At 46.3% G+C, this 17,872-nt stretch overlaps 1 protein-coding gene across 1 annotated transcript; it reads left to right on the top strand.

Moving 5' to 3' along the window:
* Positions 1–2,643: 2,643 nt before the first annotated feature.
* On the top strand, positions 2,644–8,805 carry LOC4813440 (LIM homeobox transcription factor 1-beta). Its single transcript, XM_001353329.4, has 6 exons — positions 2,644–3,065; positions 6,811–7,600; positions 7,664–7,878; positions 7,939–8,126; positions 8,183–8,450; positions 8,524–8,805. The coding sequence occupies exons 1-6, from the start codon at positions 2,948–2,950 to the stop codon at positions 8,727–8,729; spliced, it is 1,785 nt and encodes a 594-aa protein (XP_001353365.4). The 5' UTR covers positions 2,644–2,947; the 3' UTR covers positions 8,730–8,805.
* The last annotated feature ends 9,067 nt before the right edge of the window (positions 8,806–17,872 follow it).

Below are 17,872 nucleotides of genomic sequence, written 5' to 3'. Positions count from 1 at the left end.
TGGCTTGAACCGAGCTACAGTCCATTGCAGAATACTACGATTAGCTCCTAAATTTTTTAGTGAACTAAAAAGTACGATATTGGTTTACACCGCTTTAGGCTTTCAATATTAACTGGTGGAAGCGAAAGCCATGTGAATAGAACTCGGAGCGGCTGCAAGTCTGAGAATATTGGATTTTGTATAGGAGTCACCCTGCCATTTTACGCTACAATATATAGAAAATATCTGCAATCAAAATGATATGGAGCTTTGTTCTCGAAAATCCCACCATCGGCATTATCTGGGGCCAAGCACTTGCAACTACAACTACAACTACAACTACAACTGCCACTGCCACTGCCAGTGGAATGGAACTCCATAAACGCATCGACACTCGGCCGTTTCATACATAATGAACTCGTCGCGGAGGCAAGGGTATATTTGTCTATTATGGCGCATTGATTAGCGCCTCGGCCCCCTATTCACACTTGCGGGAGGCGCGTGCGGCACTCGGCGGGTCGCAGTGGCTCTGTCGCTTCACAAATGCATGCAATGCCACACATGTCGTGTTTAATTAACCCCCAACAATTTCAAATTCCCCTGCCTGCCCCGCCGCCTGCCGCACTGACTGCCCTGGCCCGTCCCGCCCCAAAGCGCTGCCATTCATTCATTCACACTCCCACACAGACGCGCCCGTTGGGAGGCTGCATCTGCATTCATTCATACGAGAGGCACGCGCATAATTCCTATATGTGGATGTAGTTTGTGGACCTCTGTGCTCTGTGCCCCACGACGTGCCACGACCAATCCCTTCTCTCCACGTGTTGGGGGGCAGCACACTGACCCAAATTAATCTTAGTCATTAGCGCGAGCACTGGCAGCACAGTGGCAGCAACATGGGGCAAGTGCAAGTGCAAGTGTACAGCGGCATCCAAGTAGAAGTCAAGCCTGACAGACGCGACGATGACATCAGTAAGTGGCAGCAGGGAGCTCCCTCACTCTAAGTCCCCGCCCGGCACCACTCGAGAGGACTCGCCGAGTGGCATGTCTAGGCTCCGCGTAGACAAAGTGGCAAAAGTTTCGGGACGCCTGCGGGTTGTCAGATGAGGCGAGCGGAACGGGGGCGATGGTGTTGCCATGTCGACTGGGGCTCCATTTGGGAATTCACGATATCTATGACGGGGTAAATGAAAGTGTGCCAACAAAAGACTGTCCAACAATCAACAACCTTTAAATAGATTGAGTTACAATGGCCCGAGAAACATCAAACATCCATGCATGGTCCTTAATCCTATTACTTAAGGCACAAGAAATGTCTAGTGTTCTAGAATAGCCCGCTGTGCCCTAGAACCAAGGCCAAACAGCTTCTTCATATTCAACTACAAATGAAGGTTAACAAAGATCAATGTTTTGTCCAACCTTTATCTTAAAAGATAGGACTCCAAGCTCGAATCTTAGAAAACCCCCATACCTATTAAGAATTGTGAACGCCTTAACCATTGGGAGATCCGTCTACAAATACTTATAGTTCTCTTAAGCTGCCTACGAACTCCTTCAACACCCTGTACTCGTTGTTCGTGCATCGATTATGAATTACAATGATAGCCGCACATAATTATTATCATTATCATTATCAGGAACCAGGCAACACGCAACACCAGGGCGGAGAGAAAACGAGGAAACAGGAGCTGGCAGCTAAATGGTCCTCCCGCGCTAATTGTGAGTAACACGTTCGCGCTTACGAAACTTTCTGGGGAATTTTCTCCGGAAAACACCAACCCAGCCAACCCAGAAGCCAGTTCAGAAGCCAACCAAGGAACCAGCCGACAGCCCAAGCGCCCAAGCGCCCAAACGCCCCGACCAGACAGGTCCTCATCTCGCAGCTAGACATGCAGTCAGCCGGCAAGTGCTTAGACATTAAAGTTTGGCGCGCTCGTTTAATAGACCGAAATTCATTTGGCCAAAAGTTTAAAGAGCCGCCGGTGTGTGCCGAGTGCGAGTATCTGTCATTAACACGACCCACTGGGAGGGGCAGGCACGGACACAGGACACGGGACACGGGACACAGGACACGAGGTCCGAGACGCCAATTAAAGCTGCGACATTGGGGAGATAACTTTAATTTGATTCCGACCGTAAGGCATCGAAAATCAATAAATTTAAAATGTACAAGCCAGTGCGGAAAAAAAAAGAGAACAAAATCGTGGCCTGCACACGAAAAAACAACATTCCGGCCATAGATTTCCAGTGCTCGAGGAAAGTCTTTGGGGATGCTGTTGCCGTGGCGGAGAGAGAGCCAGAGACAGAGACCGAGGCCGAGGACGAGGCCGAGGCGACAAAGCAAGCAAGAAATCGCCGAGCCAAACATCCTTTTGTCAATACAAACTACGTGCAACAAAACAAATAAAAGCTGCCCCGCCAACAACAGAGACAAAAGTCAAAAGTGCAAAAAACAAAGGCAAAACAAGTCAGAAGCGCCCCAAATCTGCGGCGGAGACTGAGGCAAGGTCAACGCATGCGCCCCCGAAGCTGGGGAAGGCGAATGGCAGCGTCTCTCTCGCTCTCAACCTGCAGGGGTTGGAGCTCAGGAAATGCTTTCCCATTCACATAGATACACCCCCATAGTCATACCATCTAAAATGGCGTACCCAGTGGCCATTTCTCCTCCAGCTTGGAGAGAATTTCCTACCTCGACAGCGGCACTGGCATCGGCAGTGGCATCGGCAGCATCGGCCCGTGCATCTGCCAAGAAGAGCAGATGATTTTTAACAAATTTCATTAACATCAGAGGTCCGTAATCATTCAAGCATCGCGTTTCGTAACAGGGCCAGGTCAGAGAACCTCGACGCAAGCCGCTACAAAGTTCCCAATCGAATTATTAGCGACAATCTAATTTTTTTTTCCAAACACTAAAACTTCGCAAAATGTGCCAGTAAACAAAGGAAGTTCCTGCTGCCAAAATCATCCCATGCCCATCCGAGAACTTTGCGAAAATTATGTAACTGCCAGTAATTGTGACTTTGAATTTTCCAAACTAAACGAAAACACAATGATCGATGAGCAGCACCCAATGCAGATTGGCATGTGTAAGTATCAATCGACTCTACTCGACTCGACTCGAAGAAGTGATTCCTGACCGAAGACCAAAAGCCGACGGCTTTTCCAAGACTTGTATTTCCCGACGGCATTTTTACCTCTCAGCGAACATCATCGAGGAAAACAATAGCACCCACATTACTAATACGTGAAAAGTCCCTTCAAAATTGCAGCCTTCAGTCATACTGAATCCCGAATTCACAAGGACAAATAATACTTATTCTTCCATAAGACTTTATTGTAATACATCAGACGCATTCCTATTCATGTTCAGTATTCAAAACAAACCACTTAAACACAATCTCCGAGTAAGAAATCCATTACGAATCTATTGCAAAAAGTAATCCCTTCTTTTGTTTAAAGTATATTCGAGCTTAAACTTTGAACCATCGAAAGTTTCTAGTAGTTTTAGCATAGACATTGGCCTTAAACCTAAGGAGCACAGGAATTGTCGACTCCTTATCCGACACTAAAATATCACACATGCCGACAAACATCCCTATACACTGAGCCTCCCATTCGCAGTGACACCCACAAGTTGAACATCAAGTGCTCAAATCCAACTGGCGAAAAGCCAGAGAAAATTTCAACATATTTTCCAGTGCAAAGCAAATTTGACTTCTGTCAGAGATTAGGCCAAAACAAAGCATTTACGCTGCGATTGCTGGCACAACAAAACGGATCCGTAATTTCATTGTGTGCCCAAATCCGATTAAATAAAACGCTGTCAGTCCCCGGCAATGCGAGGCAGCGACTGACAAACGGCTGAGGCTGAGGCTGAAGCAGAGGCTGTGGCAGAGGCTGTGGCAAGGCTGGGGCTGTAGCAGCGGCAGCGGCGACACACAGCTTCCTGGCAAGGGTTTCCGCTCGCGGGCTGCTGTCTGTCGACTGCCAACATATGCCGCCAGCCGCCAGCCGCCAGCCGCCTTAACCGACATCGCAAGTCCCCGTCCCCGTTCCGCACCCGGAACTCGGGCTCCGTTTCGGGCTAAGCCAAAGCATATTTTCTGTATGATGCCTCCTAAGGGTGGGTAGCGTAGCCCTGTTGTTGATTCATTTAAATGCCCCGGTTAGCCCCGCACACTACTCCCCGATTCAATGAAATTCATTTATAATTTAGTTATAAGCATCGCGGGGTGGCTGCTCGCCGTTCCCCTGTCCGCCCCTTAGTTCTCAGTGCACATTAGAATCTAATTAGAGCGGGGGGTAGACCTATCAATGTCGGATTTGCACTTGTCGTCCCAAATCCGCGGAGGCCATGCACAGCCATGTCCGGCAAACATGTCGGAATATATTCTGATCCGTCAAAGGGCATCGGCATCACAGAGCGGACAAAAGTGTAACAGGTGTGGCCGCTGAGCGGCTTAGTCCGCTGCAGTCCTTTGGAGCACCCATTCTATAAAGTGTCTACAGTTAATCAAAGCAAGGGAAACGGGTGACAGACTGCAGGAGGTGGCTGTTGCCATTGACAGTTGAATGGGCAGTCCTCTTTTCTTTGAAGTAACTCCTCTGGAGAGTGACAGAAATCGACTTTGATCTGATCATCAGATTTCTAATTGGCTTTCCCGATGTTTGCCAAAATCAACTACTTGATGGGAGGACAGAGGAAATCACTGACTACTCTCAAAACGTATTCATTTAATCTGTGAGAGTGTTCCCGACTCATTCACTCTTACTTGAAGTCCTTATTTATAAAGAAGAATAATGTGAGTAGATCAAAAAGAATGCTCTTCCATGAACCAATCAAAGATCTCTTAATTTGTATTCTTATAAAACCACTCAGTGTTGGAAAAACACATACATCAATTTTATATTTAGAAAATCGGTATTAAAATAATCCACTAAAATACTTTTTTTTCAATGCACTGCCCTGCTTATAGGTAGGTACATTTAAGGAAATTAATATCGCTGTGCGACCAAATGAAAGATTTTAAATGTACTTTCCACGAGAGAAAACTAAGTTTTAGGCCTCGATGGGTGGATCAGTCTCTAATAGTTGGACTTCCCAATATACCCACCAAATTTTTTTTTTTTAATTCCAAAACAGCGATTTGTTGTTATTGAGCATTTCTATTATATTTATTCGGCATCTGCAGGCCAGATATCCACAAAAATAAATACATTTAAAAGATAACTATCACAAAATTTTTGCTTCGTGTCGATAGAGCGGAAATACCTGAAGATATAGCCACCAAAAGCTTTATCAACTTTTGTTTCTAAATGAATTTTGTTTTTATTTGGTATGGTCCTATTTTTAGACTTTATTTCTTTAGTCGCATTGATTTTAAAGAAAATTTATTTACTCACCATTAAAATTGTCCAAAGAATGTCAAAGGTAGAAATTATTTGCTAAATTAACCCCATTTATAGTACACTACGAAATAAGGAATATGATCTACCCATCCAGGTCTAAGCCTAACTTTTGTCTCGTGCTAAGTACAAAATGATTGTCGGACAGTGTAATTAATATTAATATTATTATTAATCGTTTTTTAACCACCAACAGCCTAATGGCATAATCGTTTATGGCTTGTCTTTTGAATGTTGTCACCAAATTCCAAACAGAATAAAACTAAACTTGAATGAAGTAACATCTAATTAAGGCAGTGACGATTCAGATAAGTTCCAGCGAATATAGTACTAGAGGAGTTCTGATATTTTGCTTATGTAATACCCATCCCCGAAATAACTCAGTGGACTTGCCCGTGATCTAACAGTAGAGGCGTGTTTCAGTCGTATCAAAAAATGCATGTAAATGACGGCAGAATAACTTTAAAATTCTCTGCATATTCGTGGCATAAATTTGCATACCAGATAAACATAATGTTTCAAAAATTTAATGAAATTATGCACACATTTAAATCATTCATTCAAAATGCGGAATGACAAACCCACATTGACGGGAGGGGGCCACGCGTAAGGGGGCATGCAACAATAACACTGAAAAAAGGCGACACACACACACGTAAATGCTGGGAAACAAATTACGGTGAAATTTCAGCAATTTGCCATAAATTGAGACAACACGGAACAAAAGGCCGAGCACAACGAGCACCGCAAATGTACAGTAATTTTTTGCCGCCATTCCGAACAATCGCGCGCACACACACGCACACACACAAATCCATTACGTATACGCAGAGGCTACGCGGGCTTTTCCTTTTTTCGTTTTGCATAAAAGCCATAGCTGGCGGATGGGAAGTATTTCGAGTGCAACCAGACAGGGGGACATGGGGGGGAGGGGCCACACATTTGCTGCTGGAAAAGTCATTTCAATAATTGCAAAACCACAAATTTACTACAACTCGAAATGGTTGGCAAATGGTCACACAACTCCGATGAACAGTGGCACTCGTAGTGGGCTATCGCAGTGGGAGGCGGTGGCTACGTTCTGGACGGCAGATGGACACTGGATGGATCGGAGCGAAGCGAGTCGAGTCGAACCGCAAATACAAATCCTGTTGTTTGGGGCATAGTTTTTGCCACGGCCAACCGACCGCAGTTGTAAATTTGAGGCCCACACAGGCGCAAAAAGCTGCACACACCAACCCATGTATAAGTACGCACTCATACACAAACACTCACTCCTACTCGTACTCGTACTCGTACTCTTACTCGGACACTCCTCTCGCAGCCGCAATGTGCATGCCAAAGGGAAAATAAAAAAAATATCTGAAATGTTTCTCATTTGCATGTTGGGGGCTGCCCCACGACACGACCACAAAACCAAAATAGTTCCAATGGACATAAAATGTCAACAGCAACATCTACTAGGACCAGGAACAGGAACAGGAGCTGGGGCAGGAGCCGGAGCAGGATCCGGAGCCTGTTCAGGAGCGGGGCAGCCACAGGCTGGGGGGCTCAATCAACTGCTGTTGAACGGAAATGAACGCATGTTAACAACACCAGCAGCAGCGGCGGGAGCGGGAGCGGCGGCAGTGGCAACGGCAACAGGAAGAGGTATGACAGCAGCAACAGCCACTACAAGTGGCAAAGCCGGAGCAGCAGCCCACAATGACAAAATGGCGTCAGTCAGCAGAAATGTCAACGGAAGTTGCAACAACCACAACAGCAACAGCGCCATAAACAATGGCCACGCACAGCATCCACAAACGATGGGCCTGGACATGGGCATGGGCATGGGTCCGGGTCCCGGTCCTGGTCCGGGCCCGGGTCCGGGTCCGCCCCAACTCTGTAACCGCATTACCTTGGGGGAGTGCAGTCTAAATGGGATGGACGGCTTTGCGGCACCCGCACCTCCATCTGCATCAAACACACCGCAAGCGCCTCAACTGCTGCAACAGCACACGGGTATAGGAGGGGACATGGGGGCCGGAGGCTGCATTGGACCCCCGATGAACAACTGTGCCCACTGCTGCCGGCCAATTTCTGATCGCTACATCATGCGCGTGGTGGATAACTCCTTCCATGAGGGCTGCCTCAAGTGCACCGCCTGCTCCCTCCACCTGGTGCACTCGTGCTACGCTCGGGAGGGCAAGCTCTACTGCCGCATCGACTACGAGAGGTGAGTGGGTATGCCAGGTGCCGGAGAACCATTTGACCCCTGCAATGTTTCCATTCCACGCAGACTCTATATCCGCAATCGTTGCCTGGGCTGTGGCCATAAGGTCGCCGCCGATGAGCTGGTGATGCGGTGCCACGAGAACGTCTTCCATCTGAAGTGCTTTGCCTGTGTGGTGTGCGGGGCCCTGCTGAAGAAAGGCGAGCAGTATGTGGTGAAGCAGGGACAACTCTTCTGCCGCTTCGACTACGAGAAGGAGGTGGAGATGCTGCAGGGCTATGGTAAGTCCACGAAGTCTTCGACGGCATTCAAATCGCTGACCTGGCCCATTCTGTGTTCAGATTACTATGGCGACGACCTCTTTCCGCCCAAATTGGATGGACGGCGCGGCCCCAAGCGACCACGGACGATCCTGAACACCCAGCAGAGACGCTCATTCAAGGCCTCTTTCGAGGTGTCACCCAAGCCCTGTCGCAAAGTGAGAGAGAATCTGGCCAAGGAGACTGGTTTAAGCCTAAGGATTGTGCAGGTAACAAACATCAGAATTTGTTATTCTTGAAAACTGCACACTTTTCCCTTGATTAGGTGTGGTTTCAGAACCAACGGGCCAAGGTCAAGAAGATACAGAAGAAAGCCAAGCAGGAGCCGCCCAGCAAAGGAGCCAGCGACTCCCAGGACTCACAAGAGTCCCACGACAGCAGTCTGGCTACCAAAATCAAGGACGAGGCGCACAGCGACAGCGAGTCGCAGATGGAGTCGCCGTATTCAAATGCCTCCGAGGGATTATCCAGGATGCGCTGCATCAAGGAGGAGCAGGAGCAAGTGCCCTTCAACTGCATGGAAACCAACAAGGGTAAGTACCACAGATAGCACCGCCGTCCCCGAACTCCCTGAAGATAACCCCTTCCCGGATGGCCTATCCACAGAAAACTGTAACAAGAACAACGAGCCCATCCTGAACACCATTCTGGGTCTGAGCTACGCCACTTTCCAGCAGCTGATGGGGCCCTTCACGCAGACGCCCATGATCAACCCGATCGACCGACTCTACAGCATGCAGAGCTCCTACTTCCGGCCCGAGGAGTTGGGTGCCTACGGCGAGTGCGGTGTCAAGGAGGCCCTCGAGCACTAGTCCATCCCTAAGGCCCCCCAATTTTAAGCCCAAATCAAAATTAGACCTTGTAAAATAAACGAATGTTAATGTGCTAGCAATTGAACCCACACAGCGCAGCCTCTTACGCAGCACAGCACCCCAACGATGGCCACTGCCAACGATGCCACTTGCAGCACTTGCGCAACCACCCCCCGGAGCCACGGAGCCACGCAGCCACCCGGCGCAAGGTTGCGGACCGTTCGGTGGTCCTGCAGGTGCAGCCCGGAAATTAGTTCCGCTCGGTTGACAGGAGGAACAAAGCATTTGACACAGCAGTCACAGTCACCCCGAAGCGGGGTGCAATCGGCTGTACGGGCGTAAAATGCCGATTCGTCATGCATAGTTCAGAGGGCCTTGCTCCTGCTCCTGCTCCTGGCCAGCCCCTGCACGGCCCTCTTGCTGACGGCCCTGTTGACAGCATCGACATGACAGCATCGCAATCGTCCTTTGTGTGGCACTCTTTGTCATTCGTTTCCGTGGTGGGGAAGCGGCAACCAAAGCTCCCAGATAGCCTTGGTATCCGATTTGGCTCTTAAAATGGCATTTTCGAATGTTTGACGGAGTAAAACGGTAGGGTCTATGTTAAGTTTCAGTAAATCCCAGGCACTGAGATACTAGCACGGAGGCTGAGGGATGAGCACGAAGACGAACCGAACCGATCTATCTCTGACTCTGAGAGGCACCGGAGATACAAAATCTTTGCATTGCATTGCATTGCATCACTGCCACGTTTCCGAGCTTCCATACGATTCTTATAAGTAGCACCTAAGCTGGGCTAATCATTTCTCTCTATTTTTTGGTTGTGATTCCTCTTTTTTTTTCTTTTTTCCCCAAGTCGTGTAGTTATGGTATCTCAACGATATCCCTGATTAGTGATCCTTCAGGATTGTTCACAGCAAGCATAAACGTAAGAACTTAAATCGGAACCCATCAAACAATTAGTCCTCAAATTGATTTTCGGGGCACTGCAACACGTGTTTACACAGCCCGTCCATGTTCCAACCCCTCCAAAGTGCCCCAGCCCCACCCCCAGCCCCAGCCACATCTCCGCCCCCACCCACAGACTTCCACCCAGCGCAACTTTATGCAATTTGTCACAATATGTGTCACATTAGCCACAGCAATTGTGCTTAAACGTCACCGTCACCGTCTCCGGACTACGGCTGTTGTCCTCATCAGCGCCGCTAACCAGATTATACCCCAATCGCGACACCGATACGGCTCCGTGTCTGGCTGTGCCGATGATTCTAGGAGGGGATGGGGGTAGAAGTAAAAATAGTCAAACAAAGGGCCCGGCCCGGCCCGTCCCGGCCTGGCCTCACCACCATAAAAGTAGAACGAACCACCACCGAGTGCAGCCCTCGAGGAATCTGCAGACGAGCAGTCGTCCACCCTCTCTGCCCGATGATATGAGCATGATAGAGCATGTAAGTCGTTTTCGATACAGGCATTAACAGGGCACGTAAAAAAGAGATCCGAGTCCGCATCATTAATCAAACGCGGACAAGGCCAAACAAGTGCACGGAGCGGCTCTGCAAAAAAACAAAAAACAAAAGGCAAAAAACAGCACGGCGAATGCGAGAAAAAGCGTCGCGAGTCCTTGTTTGCCCAATGTCCTTCCGCACTTGAGAGCAGCTCTTGGCGCCACATTCGAGCGACGCCACCGAGCACGTGGTAACGACGCGTCGTTTGTGTTCAATGATCTTTTTCCGCTCGTAAATGTGTAAATTACGTAATTAATTACCGTTACGGCAGTGGGCAGTGGGCGGTGGGCGGTGGCTGTATTCAAATGCTCACTGGCAAAAAAACATGTGGAAATTCCACTCCGGAAGTATTCCGTGTCTGCATTTCGCAGAACGCAAGCCAGATAAGCATACATATGTGGATGTTCCATACGATTCCGTTACAGCTGAAGGATTCCCATCTTATAAAGTGGCTTTAAGTTCGGAATATCAAATACGAGGATTAGGCTCTATCTCTACTGTAATTTTCAAGTTCTAATAGAATACAAAATACTTACTCCTCAAAATTAACATTATACTCCACTGATTGTAAAATTATTAGTCCAGCATTATGTGCCAAAACAATACCAATTTGAGGCGCCCCAAAATATGCTCCAAATCGAAGAATGATTATTATGGCAGAGTCAGCCGAGGAAAGGCCTTTAAAATCGAATCAGTTTAATAAATCGTTGACAAAAGTTGAATTTTTATGCGATATTTCCAGGTCGTAATACAATTCGCCATCACTTTATGTAAACAATAAAATCAAATGGCAATTTTGTTTTCCCATAAAGGACACCCACAATGAGGAGAAAAACCGCACTGAGCAAATGTGCAATATAAATCGGGAAAATAAATGTGCCATTATTTTTATTTACTTAGGGCGTGTGTGTTGACAAAAGACCAGAAAGGCAAAAGTGTTTGAGCAATTGCCATCAAAGTGAAATCATTTTTGGGTGGAAAATGCCAAAAACAATGCCCAGATCCTGTGGGAATTGGACTCGTGTGAACGAAGTATATATATATATATATATCATGTATGCAGTTGTTGTTGAGCCATATAAACAGAGAATGGAGAAGTACTTTAAAGATCAATTCTGTGTGAAATATGGCAAATGCTTTTGGTGTTACACCAAAACCAAATACGATAGGGTTTTCTGCTACCAAGTAGGTTACCGAACATGAATTTTTGTTCTTTTTGGAACTGTGCTGAGAAAGTGTCAGACAACGCCAACAAGTATATCGAGCATTTGCATCCGCTTCGTTTCTTCGACTCGCTCATTCGAAAGTGCTGATTGGTGCTATGGAAAAACATGAATCAGATGGTATGATCACCACCAGAACCACCAGAATCCAACCTGTTCCTGAAGTCCATTCGCACTGAATGGCAGCATTCAGTTGATGCTGCCAAATGACTTCGGTTCGGACCAACAGAAATAGTTAATAATACAGCAGCAAATGGTTTGCCGGGTCAGCTAGTATGAAATATATAAATATACATACATATATATAGGATTTTAGTTGTTTGTTTTAGTCTTTTAATGTATGTACGTACATACATCTGTATGTATTTGCTTAAGACTGAACTCAGATCTTTGCAAGCAAACTGGAAGCAAAAGTTTTCACTTATAATTATGTAAATCAGAGCCCTCGAACATGAGCAGGTCACCGCAAAGAGCCACACAAGTTGTCGGCCAGCAGGGGGACCATCTTGCACAGATGTCACTCATTGGCCTGGCCCTGACCAAGTAGTTCAAATAAGTCTGGGTGGCTGGGTGGCTGGGTGGCTGAGTGGGAGGGGCCGCAATCTAAATGCAAATGGACGGCCAATGACTAAATGTGAGCCGCTGGCCCAGAAAACCACAAAGCCATAACCAGGAATCTCTCGCATAATACAGCCGAAGAAGCCAGAAAGCCTGAAAGCCAGATAGCCAGAAAGCCGAGGGGAGAACGGCGGTAAATGAGCGGGCCAAGTCATTCAGAGTAGTTGAAGCTGTTGTGCATGGCCGTACGTGCCATGCGTACGCTGTACGGTCGCTCAACTTATGTTCGAGCCCGACATTTGGAACAAAATTCATAAATGCTAATTTCAACACATTGCGCACACGCTACAAATATGAATATTTACCATAACTACGCCAACAGACGCACACGCAAATCGACTTCGATTGCCTAGGAGCTAGAGATGAAAAGAGATGGAGCTAAAGGCGGAGTGGAGTGGAACGGCTGTCAGGACTCCCACTCCGGGAGCTTCAGACTCCGGAGCTTCAACCACTTGCCTTTATCGACGAACACTCTGCTTCTGTTGCGACTTTACTGGTTCGGGTTTAATAAAATCCTTCTGCAAAATGAAGCAATTGTGCATTTCAGCCTGCTGCTACTGCTGCTACTGCTGCTGTTGCTGCTTCTGATACTCACAGATACATTTGTTGCTCTGTGAATGCGAGTGTCGATGGGATGCGTATGGGGATTCGAGTATAGATGGTCATACTGTGTGTGCTGGCTGTGTGCTTGGCAAATATGCGTCAAAATCGCACAGACGCACAGTTTTTGAATACCAAATGGAGACAGGATGGGAATGCACTACGTGCATAGGCATACAATAGTCCATATTTGTCTACTCGATGCCACAGATTGAGATTGGTTCTGTGCCTTTTGTGCTTTTGCCTTGTGCCCGGTCTATAATTGGCCACTTGAATACCGGCCTGGGCAGCCACATAGCTGCCATCAGGCACCAGGCATCAGAATCCACTTGCCACTGCCACTGCCACTGTCCCTCTCAGAGAAACAATTCTTTGGAGGCCACACTCTGGCATTAAATTGAAAATTTCTTTCAATTGAGCTGCCAGCAGGCAACAGACTCTGCCACCACATTATGAGTTCAAACTTGCCCCAATCGGGCGACTAATGAGTTTCTAATAGGCCGGAAAGTGGCACTAAGGCGTGTCGGCTCTCTCGAACGGTCATCGGATGTCTAATGAGAAAAATTCTCTCACTCTACCCAAGCCATATGGTACTGTAATTGGAAAGTACGTACATATATGTATGTGGAAAATACTCAAGCCCCAAGCTTTCGATACCAAGAGATGCAAAACGTTCAGTTTAGCTTAAGAGATACTCGTTGAATATTCTTTTGGCAGTGGACAAGCGCAAGGGATCGACTCAATACTCACGTACAGAGAAATGTCAGGTAACAAGCTATTATCGCAATCAGTAATTTATTCAGTTCCACTTTCATCTTTCGATGTATCTATTTCGATTCGAAATCAGAGATCCGTGATAGAACTTGTATTTTGCCTTTGACATTTGCTCTAGCTGGTCCCGCCCCCAAAAACACGAAATTTGAATTGCAAAATCCGGCAGCTGGTGAATCGAACGCCAAACTACGTTGGATATCCTCAATCTCAGGGCCACACCTCCCACCTCATCAGCATCGACATCCCAGTTCTCAGTGGGGTTCATCGTCGCCTGTCTCCGGCAGCCTCCGGAGTCCTCCTGCATTGACAGGCCAGACACCAAAGGGGCGTAGTTCAAGACAATGAATGTAGCTACAGCTGGAGGAAGATTGACTTTTGAGCAGGCCAGGCCCCGGCCAAGGTGTTACCAACTGCGACTCCGACTCTGACTCCTTTTGCTAAACGGCAGAAGGCAGAAGCCAGAAACCAGGAGCCAGGAGCAAATGCAAATGCAAATGAGCAGCAGGCGAGGAGAAGTCGCTTAATATGCAAATTTCGAATACATATTTAAAGGAAAATTGTGGTCCTGCTGCAACATTTTCGTAGTCGTAATTTGGGCAAAACCCAAACCATGAAGATTGACAAAAATACGAAAATACGAAAATACGAAAATGCATTGCATATTTTTGCATATGACCGGAATGTTTTTCATTATGCTGCGCTGCCAATAGGGCCAGCGAAAGCCCAACATCAAATGGATGCCATGGATGAGTGTTCGAAGTGAGTGAACGTACACTCGAACAGCAGTAACGTGCGTATCTGTGTGGGGCACTGAAAGTCGCGAGCATGTATTAAAAATATCTTCTAGATACTTTAGAAGCAGTAGCTCAAAGCAGAAGTTAAGCCCAGCAGCGGCATCAGCAGCATCAGCAGCAGCACTAGAAGTCGGGCTGCAGTGTGCCGAAGGAATAAGATGTTGGCTGATGCTGCAGCCGCTGGAAAAAATGTTTTTATTACATTTCCCGCGCGTATTTTACGCTACTCACGAAATACTTGAAGCCAGCAAAGGCTCCCAGCAACGCAAACCAAGTCAAAATAAATAAATATCCAGCAGCAGAGGCAGGAAAAGGGAGAGGCACGGTACGGCCCCACTGCTCGCCCAGCCCCAAAAGACCCCAAGACACAACATCGGCACAACGGCAGTCACACCCACGCACAAAGCCGCGCGCATCAAAGCGTATTCACAAGTGGTCGGTCCTTCGCGCTTTGCTGATTCTGCCAAGGCCCAAAGGATATTCAGGCAGCAGTCCCTCGACTTTCCTTCCACCTCCTGAAGGAGTTGTCTAGGAAACTTTTCTGCGAGATACTCAAGTCACTGCTCAAGTCGCGCCACTGCCGCTAAAAGAAGCCCTTTCCTCTTTTATCATAAAAAATGCCGGCGAAAAAAATTAAACAGAAAATTGAATAAAATGGAAAAAAGAAATAAAGTGTAACCAGATACTCGGCAATGCCCTCTTGGATTTTCTGTTTAAGAAAAGCCTGCAAAATATGAACTAGCAGCTGAATTTCTCTGAGCTTTAGGGGGGATGTCTCCAATTGCCTTCGATATCTATAGAATACTGCATTTCAAAACGATTGTAGGTATACTTAGTATTTCAATGACACTTCATCTTCTGCCAGCACACAATCATCACTATGAAAACATAGTGTGACCTGAAACCAAGGAAAAAATGCTTTTTTCCAAGAAGGCTTAGGTGGGTTTAGAAATAATATCCTATACTTAAGTTTATCTAACGTTAAAGAACTCTGCAGCGATAATATGAATATAACTAGATACAAATTATGTTTCCCTGATAGCCATTTTTAATATTAATTAAACATAATAAACATAAACAATATTCTTAACAAAGCTTTTATGAGAACTTTGTAGTTGAAAGCATTTTTCCGAGCTGTTATGGAATAATACGATTTCTAAAGTTTAGTTATGCGAAGAGTATTCACTTGTGTACTTATTAATATAAGCAAAATTTGTTTGCTCTAGCCCCATTGGACCCAGTCAGAGATCCTGTACAACCCATAAGTCAGCTACTTGATAAAAACACAATATTTCATGGGGAACCGTCTCTGGGCACCCGACAAAAGCCCTGAACAGACCTGTCGCCATTTAATAGAATTTTTCTCCAGCTTCCAGAGGGTCCCCGTGCCTCCCGGTGCCACTCCACCCATCGCCGTCGATTTTCCACTTTCCACTCGCGGGCTTGGCTTTGGCTCTGGCTCTGGCTCTGCTTTTTTTTCCGAATGCAGATTATGTTTTCATTAAATTATGGTAGCTATGGTTACTTTTATACAATCCAAAGCTACTTCAAACACGAGAGTGGTGCGTGCCAAGCCGTTGCGACCCCATCGCCACAGACTCCGCCCCCTCTGCCCGGCGACGGGGTGGCATACCCCAAGACGACAAAAGGAAAAAAAAACCAAAAAAGTATTCGCACAATAGAACGCGTTGTATGGGGGTATTGGGGGGTGTTGGGTTCTAGGGGTAGTCAAAGAAAATTGTAGTTTATTTTTATTACATTTACTCGTATTCCACGACTCCCATTCTTCCATTCGATTCAAGCCAGCCCCAGTCCCAGTCCCAGTCCCCGTCCCATCTCCAGCTCCAGCTCCCCCCTACTTGCATTCACAATCGTTTCCATGCATTTGCATGCGTCGTGATCGTGACATGTGCGAAGCGGCAAACGGAGCGGAAATGGAAGATGGCGCTTCTCATTCCCTTTCGAAGGGGGAATGGAACGTTTGAATCGAACAAACGACAGTATTTCTGATGATGTAATACGGTTCTTAATTCAGCAATGTCCAAGCAGTAGTTTGTGGGTTCATATCATTAGAGAAATCATCCTATTCAGCGATCATCAGAGAAGTTCTAGTTGGAGAGCCATATTATGATGGCAAAGGAGGAATCTGTTAGTCCTCAAGGGTATCCTTCCTTCCTTCCTGGTTTTATTCCAAATTGACACGACTGCCTCCGTGTGTGCATGTGTGGAGCCGTTACTTCTGCTTTTCCCGGAGTTTTCGCTAGTGCGGCACGTACATTTATTACTTTTGCCTCCTCTCTCTTCACATACGCACACACACACATACATACACGCCCCAGAAGCAAGTGAGAGCCGCAGTCTTTTCTCCTACAGATGCATGCAAAGCGGTTTACATTTTTTATTGCGAAAATGTAACGTGCCGCATGCGAATTGGTTGCTTTGACTGGCGTCTTCTCCGCCCCAGCCTCGCTCCGGCAGCCTTTTCGGCACCGCCATCGCTTTTAATGTTAACTTTTTCCGTGCCTGTGCCCCACTTGCGAAGAAATATGAAAAATATTCGTAATAGAGTTGTTTGAAATGTACAATAAGCATTCAAGTGGCTTCGCCGAATGCCATGACGAGCCGGGGCATACGCAGGGAGAGCAGCATATGCACATACGGGAACTACCGTTAATGTGGAGCCGGAGCCGGTGCCGGTGCCGGAACCCCGCCCATATGCGAGAGTGGGCTAAAAGGAAATGGGTGGCATATCGGATAAATTGTACAAAAACCAAGCATATCTGAAATGTAAATACAATAAATATAATAGAATCCATACGTTGTTTCATTACGAATAAAAATGGCAATTACATTTTGGCATCGTCCTATTCTTTTAGCGATTTAACGTTGATTTAGGCCAGAATTTATATGCTCTCCGCGACCCATTTTACAAAAAAAAAATCAACGTAAATTACTTTGACTGTAATTAGCAAACAAAAAATTACGTCGTTTACTAAGCGATAAGGACCTCAAAATGCAATAATGCACTTGAACCTATTCAGTGGAGCTTGAATAAATAGGAATTTTTTGTAATGTTTTTGAAAATATTAATAAATAGCCTTTAGAAAGTGTCCTGGAAACCACAGGTTTTGCTATATTAGCAATGAATCATTCTATGCAAAAAATATTATTTCATATAAATTGGTAATTTGGTTAAAAAGATATAACGGTTTGACTTTTGAAAATTGTTGAACCCATGCAGTTGAGTGGCACTGTGTTTGATATGTCAAAGCCAATGGGGTCGGAAACGCTTCCTTCTGGGTGTTACACACATCCACTTTCACCACATTATAATATACCCCTATACTCTTACAGAACCGGGTTTGAAAACCATTATAAAATAAAGATTGAAGAATTTCAGATCAGCACCAGAATTCAATTTTGTCTCCCAATAACTAAAATTTTTTAATCAGAACAGAACTACAGATCTTGAGATCCAAAAAGTATTTCTTTTGTTCTCTTAAATCCTTCGAGTTGGTCCACTGTGGACGACTCACATCCATCAGATCTGCTCACCGTAAATGCAGCCTTCACAACACCTCCCGCCCTGTTGCATATGAAAAAGTTCAGTGTCTGATGGTGCAGGCAGA

Source organism: Drosophila pseudoobscura, chromosome X, assembly GCF_009870125.1.
Source record: "Drosophila pseudoobscura strain MV-25-SWS-2005 chromosome X, UCI_Dpse_MV25, whole genome shotgun sequence".
Lineage (NCBI taxonomy): Eukaryota > Metazoa > Arthropoda > Insecta > Diptera > Drosophilidae > Drosophila > Drosophila pseudoobscura.
This window is presented reverse-complemented; position numbering and strand designations above follow the sequence as displayed.